The 7,500-nt window shown below is 32.5% G+C and overlaps 1 protein-coding gene across 10 annotated transcripts in view; it reads left to right on the top strand.

Annotated features, from left to right (window-relative positions):
* LOC136845717 (glutamate receptor ionotropic, NMDA 2B-like) overlaps positions 1 to 7,500 on the top strand; it is a 1,021,158-nt gene that overhangs the window by 897,472 nt on the left and 116,186 nt on the right. For all 10 annotated transcript variants that reach the window (XM_067115918.1, XM_067115917.1, XM_067115915.1 and 7 more), the window contains 3 exons: positions 2,124 to 2,236; positions 2,832 to 2,955; positions 3,268 to 3,428. In XM_067115918.1, the coding sequence (XP_066972019.1) occupies positions 2,124 to 2,236; positions 2,832 to 2,955; positions 3,268 to 3,428 (398 nt within the window). The remainder of the gene's footprint in view (positions 1 to 2,123; positions 2,237 to 2,831; positions 2,956 to 3,267; positions 3,429 to 7,500) is intronic.

Raw genomic sequence — 7,500 nt, 5'->3', positions numbered from 1 at the left:
GTACATAATTTTGAAATATGTAATCCCTCGATTTCATCTTAATCTTCCATAATGAAATATGCCACTGTAGATACCAAAACATTCTTACACTTGGGTTTCAGGTTTTTCTTACTAACCGGCAATATTAATCCAAACGAGGAAGAACGTATAAATTAACTAGGCTCCCAGTACTCTGTGCCTTTCATTCTTCCAGGATTTCTCGTTCTTATGATATCTTTTCCTTTTACAGAAAAGTATGCATTCATTAGTCTTCTTTTCCACCCCGAATATAATTAATTACCCAAGGGAAGAAAAATGTTCATCATTCTTTCGGCGGTTTTTTTTTTCTTTAAAATATTGTGCTGACGTTAATTAATTATCATAATTCTGAGCCGAAACTCTTCGCAAGGTTCCATGGGAGACTAGGTAATGAATTCCTTAGATTAAAGCATTCATTTTTGGATATTCGCTGACGTTCGTGAGTTCTTTTTATATTGATTCTCTTCCAATTCAGTATTCTTGGATTGCTCATTTGGTAATTTGTAATTTGCTTTCAAGATGTGCATTTTTAGGTTACTGGTCGTAAAAACGTGGTTCACTGTGCATATAGTGGTAGATGAAGACTTGTGATTTTATTTTGATGAAGACATTCTCTTTGTATATTCGAAGGAGTGGTTTTCAGTTTTCGTAAAATGTGAGTAACTTTTCTTTGTATGCTTCTGGAGAGGATTCTTCGGGCTCTGAAGGCAAAATGATAATGAAGATCTCTGCTAGGTTTTCTTTAGCGGGAATCTGTTGTTGTTTGCCCTGAATTTTTTTTTTTTTTTTTTTTTTTTTTTTTTTATTTTCAGCCAATGCCCATTTCTCCTTTTCGTTATGTGGAAATTTATAAATGAAACACGTTTAGTAAATGAAAATCAGATACTTTTTCACTTAGAAGACTTATTCATCTAGAGAGAGTCATAGAATCACATGTAGAACTAAAATTAATATGAGCTTACATACTGCGGATATTTTTTCTACATCGTTCGATCACAACTTTATATTCTTACCGTATTTGCTTAATAAACATATAATATGAGAAAATTTATGCTTGCAAACGTATCAAATAGACTGCCTCCGACTGATCAACATTGTTTAAAAAAATAAGTAAAGTATGTGTGTTCTATAAAAAATTAGCGAGTGTAAATTCGGAGTAAACAGTACTAGTATGTTTGGTGATGATTTATAGAAATTTATAGCATAAATAAATAATAGAAAAATAACGTCTCATTTTAAAATTACTTAAGAATATCTATCACAAAGGGTAAAAGATTTTTATCCAACTGATCCATATGCTCATATTTAAGTGTCTGCCATGTTATAAACATAAAATTTTGGGAAAAGTAACTAAACAATATCAGTATCATTCGGTATCAAATATCCGTTATTTTATGCAATCAGTAAATCCATTTCTCAGTATATGGTTTTTGTACGGTGAATTGCACGATCGCTTTTACTGTTGCAAATATAACGGCGCCTGCACCGTGGATGAGATATCCTCTCACGAACACGTATCAAACGCGAACGTTTCAGGCAAACAGGCAAAAATGAGAAGTGTTACATGCAAGCGTGAAAGATGATCCCATAAAGTTTGTGAAGTCGTCCCATTACCCCGCTGGCATTAATTCCACATTAAGGAAAATGGGGCGGCCTTTGAAGAAGATGTAAACAACATTTACCCCAAAACAAATTTTCCTCTTTTTCGGATTCTTTTGAGAGAGAGACTTTTTTTTACAGGGAATGTATATGACATCAATGTCATTTACAATACAATGTTGTTTAATGTGTGAAGAAAAAAACTTAACTTTTCGTAATAAGCACAAACAGTATTTTTTTAACTGCATACATCTATCTTATTATCATTTCCACATTTGCCCAAATAGAAAGAACAGTACATTCAGTTCGACTAAAGCTTGACAAATTCTTTTTAAAATCTTATTAAAATACCTTCATGATGCACAGCTGGTTTTCATTGAAATATTTCAATATTATTTTTTACATGTATTTGATGAACCTTATGCTGAACAATATAACGACAACAAGCAACTGATGATGTAACTCTGATATAATTAAGATACCTTACTTCCCATTTCACTCAACAGATGGCACCACCTCGCGATCACAAATTCTCATTACTGAGGACATATTGGCTCGTGTGGGCTGTGTTGTTCCAAGCTGCTGTACATGTAGATTGCCCTAAAGGGTTCACTGCAAGGTAATTGTACTGGCATTATGCCTCCAGCAATGCCCTGGAATTCCTTTACTTGTGATCCTGTCAGGCACTTTGCCTGGGAAGCCGGATTAAATTGCTATAACGACTACTTTCCACATGTCCGGAATACGCTGAGTAATGCTTGAGGACCACGGCTGTTTTGTACACATACAAGAGTATACTTACATACTATGATTATGTATGTACAGTATACATATGTAAAATATATATATATATATATATATATATATATATATATATATATATATATATATATATATATATTTATATATATATATATATATATATATATATATATATATATATATATATATATATATATATATATATATACACACATGTTATATATATATATATACATACATACATGTATATATATAATTATATATATATATTACATGCATTTATATATGTGTTCATCATTGGTTTGTTTGATATTGCTTTACAACAGCCATATTGCATGTATCGTTGATTCCATACAACTGAGCCTGTATTATACCTTACAAATTACTACTTTATAACAATTATTATTATTATTATTATTATTATTATTCACGAAATTTTTATTCATAAATAGGTTCATGGCCAACATCTGGGCTATGTTCGCCGTAGTCTTTCTTGCCATCTACACTGCTAACCTGGCAGCCTTCATGATCACGAGGGAGGAGTACCACGACTTCTCAGGCATCGAAGACCATAGGGTAAGTACAAGGGGAAATGGACATCAGTGAATAAACGCTTTGTAGACAGAGACTCGAATTTTATTTATAGTCGGTTTTCTTTACTTTTTTTTTTATACTAATAAGTTTTACAAGAGGGTTTAAATTATCAGTAATGGCCAAGTAATGATTCTATATGTAAATGGGAAATCATAATAGGTAAACTTATAATTTTTCTACATCTTTGATTTTATTTTTTATTTTGGAAAACTAATTGCCTGCTGAATGCCTATGATATTGGGGTTCTGATATAAAATCATCTTTATAAGGTGTCTCCTCCTTATCTTCTTATAGCTGGAGAACCCCTATGTCAAGAAACCACCCTTCAAGTTCGGCTTCGTCCCTTACACCAACACAGAGACAATTTTGTCCAAACACAAACCAGAAATGTTCCAGTACATGAGTCAGTACAACAAGACGTCTATAGAACTTGGGATCAAGGCGATCAAGAAAGGGTGAGTATTAGCCTTCCTCTTAATGACCAACAAGAGAATACTGATTGTCTAGTGTGATTTCTGTCAGAAATATCTCTCTACAAGACCCCCAAAGCAAGACTTGGAATGGAGTGGGTCTTGTTTTAATAGAGATTCAGATGTCATTGTTTGGACAAATCTGTGTTCCTCTTTGTAGACTACGAATTAAAGGGACACCACTTACACAACAAGACTATTTTCTTCCGTTTAATTCGGAACTGAAAGCTGTCTACGGTGGCAATTGCCATATTAATTAAAGACCATTTATTAGAAGAGAGTATAGGATCCTTGATTTTTGCACAAAAGTCTGTCCGTTAGCGCGATTATTAAAGATTATATTTTTTATTAACAAAACCTTTGATTATTATTCAAGAAATTAACGCAGTTCTAAATGGAATACCTAACTTTCAATGTAGGAGTCGTTAATTACATATTCAGGAATATTTATTGGTCAAGAGAAGCCCTAGTGGACCATCTAATTCCAGTTCGAACTACTGAACAATATTTATCTAAGAAACAATGTCTTTGGTCCTTAAGACTGATTACCAAAAATTGCACTAGACGAAGATAATGATAATGTAATGTCTCTTTATCATCTACTTCCTATAGCAAATAGTGATTCTTTTTTTTTTTTTTTTTTTTTGTAGCAAGAGAATTCGATTAAAGCTCTTTTATTGTCTGAAAATCTTGGTTTTGAATCTCATTAGTTCTTATTCCTGCGATTCCCAAAATGAAACAAAAAGTATTGCATGAATGTTAAATGGTTGATTAGGTTATAATAAACATTTCTATGGCAGTATTTGGTTCATCAGTATTGAAAAGGGCAGTGAAACTGTTTATCTCTCTTTCTTTTTAATGGACAAATAATATTAAGCGTTAATTAGTGCTGTTCCGTATTTATTTGCCATTTGAGGAACTGTATGTACTGACAATTCCTGAAACCCTTTCATGGGAGAGAGTAAAATTACTAGAGATGAATACACAAATTAAAGAAAGTTAGGTGAAAAGATATTGGCAAAATGAGAAAAGAAGAGGAAACGTTACAATGAAAAATCTAAAACCATTCAACTACCTAATTATAGATGATGAATTCCATTATCAAAGAAATGAATGAACCTATTTTACGTCTCTCAAATATGATTTGCCTTCCTCTTCATGTTTTACTAATTTTTTTTCATGATGCTCCATTTCAAAATAAGAGAGAACATACAATGTGATGAAAAATTGAAAACCAGAGAAAACAATGCATATAAAACCAGTAAAATATTGTAAGGATGAAGAAAATAAGAACACTGGCAACTCGACTCTCTCCCAACTTCAGAGTTATAAAATAAAATTTCCCCATTGAAGAGGAAGCAACAGAACAGAAGGATTTATTTTGAAATGTATTAAAGTCTCCCGTGTCTTTTTTTACTTCAAAGACAGTAACAAGAAAAGAATTCCTTACCATGAAAAAAAAAAAAAAAAGGAATTTGATTGAAAAGAAGATTCAAAAGTGAATCATTGCTGGTCTAGAAAGCACCTCTAGGTCAGTTGTCTTAAAAATAGACTCGATTTTTGAAGGAAGGAAATTGAGGACAGAGTAAGGAAAGTTTAAGAGAAAAAGAAATAGGCCTTTTTTTTCCCAAATTGGGAGGAAAAGACAGAGAAAAGAAAGAGGGGGGAGAGAAAGAGAGAGAATTTTGATTTCCTGTGGCTGATGAGGGAAGTCAACTTCAATTCGAGTCCTTCGAGTCATTTGTTTTGCAGGACGAGCCGGTGAAATGTAATTTCCCGTCCCATATACACCTCATTTTACTCGAGTGAAAAACTCTCTTGCTAAGTCTGAAGTTGCAGCCGCCCCAATCTTTCAAGTTATTGCCACTGATTGTATTATTTTGCCCAGTGCAAACCAAACTCATGGTATTTGTTCAGGCTTCATGTTTCTCTCTCTCTCTCTCTCTCTCTCTCTCTCTCTCTCTCTCTCTCTCTCTCTCTCTCTCTCTCTATATATATATATATATATATATATATATATATATATATATATATATATATATATATATATATATATATATATATATATATATATATATATATATATATATATATATATATATATATATATATATATATATATATATATATATATATATATATATAATATTTAAAATTAGTTATATTTTAACAAATGGCCTGAAATACTCGTTCAAGGTCATCTCCATCACCCCTCACCATTATCTCGTCTACGTATGAAAATTCCATAAATCCCATTATCGTACCATTTCTCACTCTTTCATTCCATCTCGCTCGTAATATTATTCTTAAAGCTTTATTCTGAAATCAACAACATCCTGCACATATAGCTTCATTGTTATACTATGAGTCATGTCTGTATGGCATTGCAGATATACTAATGTATAATCTTGCTTTCAAATGCAACTTCAGTTTTCCAAATCTTATTCAGTTGGCCCATTGTTGGATTTGTCTTTTTTGTAGTCTCATAAATTCCAAAGAAAGAGAACCTGTACTGGGTAGCATTGTCCATTTTTCCACCTGGTATTATTTAATCCCATTGTGTACTCGGCCCTCATTACTTGTGCTTTTCTGTAAATATAGTATGCAGTCTACTAAGCAAACTCTGTAAATTTCGTGGTGTTTAGGTGACGACAATAGCATCATTCTGTGTATTCTGAGTCGGTCATAATTCTGTTGTTACTCATTGAAGCCTTCTCTTGCCTTTCATACTAGCTTTTTTTTATTATAAAATCCATGAGGAGAAGGGTAAATAATAAAAGCAACACAATATTATCCTGTAGTATTCCCCAGTTTACTGCAAATTCATGCAACAAGACTCATCAACTTTGTTTCTAACTACGCCAGTCATGGATAACTTCAGTTAGTTTTGGATTTTTAATAGGAATAATATAGTAACGCAAAATTTTTCAATAATATTGGGGTATAAACACCATTAAAGGACTTCTTGTAATCAACAAAGGCCATCAGAAGGGAATTCTTATATTCCATCACTGCTGCATAATATGTTTTAACACATTTCTTGAATCTGTGCAATTCTTGCCTTTTCTTAAACAGCTTATTCATCTCTGCATTTCATACGCTTCTTTCTTTAACTTATTAGGAATAAGCACATTGAATATCTTCATTACAACCAATATAAACGCAATTAGGAATAAGCACAATGAATATCTTCATTACAACTAATATAAAAGCAATGTCTTTATAGTTACTGCATTCATCCTGACCACTAAATTTGGTAACTGTGCTTGCATATCTAATTCCTATTCATCAAGCTTTGTTTCGTCGTTCCATACTCTGAAAAAGAGCACGATATGTTATGTCATTTCATTTTCAGTTAAAACTATCTCTGCAGCGATGCATTTTTTAATTTTCTTTTTGTCTGATTCCACTTCAAAATTATGTAATCATTCTTTTACACTTTCAGGTCGTCTTCAGCGTCTTGTGTATCAGTCAAATTAACCTCCTTCAAATATATTGTTCATAACCACACAAAAATGTTCTACACAGTGTTGACTTTCTTCTTTTTCTGGTGTTATTAGTGATCCATCCACTGTTTCGACAGACGTTTTCGTCTTTTTGGTATCCACCTTAAAACCAATGCCCCTCCCTAATTGTTTTTTTCAAAATGTTCTCTCTTATCTCTCCTTTCTTGACTGAAGTACTTGACACTTTCTACTTTGTTCTTCATTCCTCCTTGATAGGTTCCTACATGTACCTTTTTCTTTTGTCTGTTCTTTTTGTATCTTAAGCTCATTCGATATCCAAGGTTTTTTCATGGTAAAGCATGTCAATACGTCTTTTCCGCCAAATTGATATACATTTCTGATGTTACTTCCTGTTAACTGACTGGCAATACGTGTCAGATATGGTCTCTATGACTACAAAACTGTTGTGATATTGAATGGCAAAAGCCCCTAACAATGTTAATTTTCAAAACACTTTTCTGTATCAAAACTAGGTACCCTGCCAAAATTTTGTTCAGTGCTTATAATTTCAGCCTCATTATGGCAATGTCAAGTTGATGATCACTACTAAT

This window comes from Macrobrachium rosenbergii, chromosome 14 (genome assembly GCF_040412425.1).
Source record: "Macrobrachium rosenbergii isolate ZJJX-2024 chromosome 14, ASM4041242v1, whole genome shotgun sequence".
NCBI lineage: Eukaryota > Metazoa > Arthropoda > Malacostraca > Decapoda > Palaemonidae > Macrobrachium > Macrobrachium rosenbergii.
This window is presented reverse-complemented; position numbering and strand designations above follow the sequence as displayed.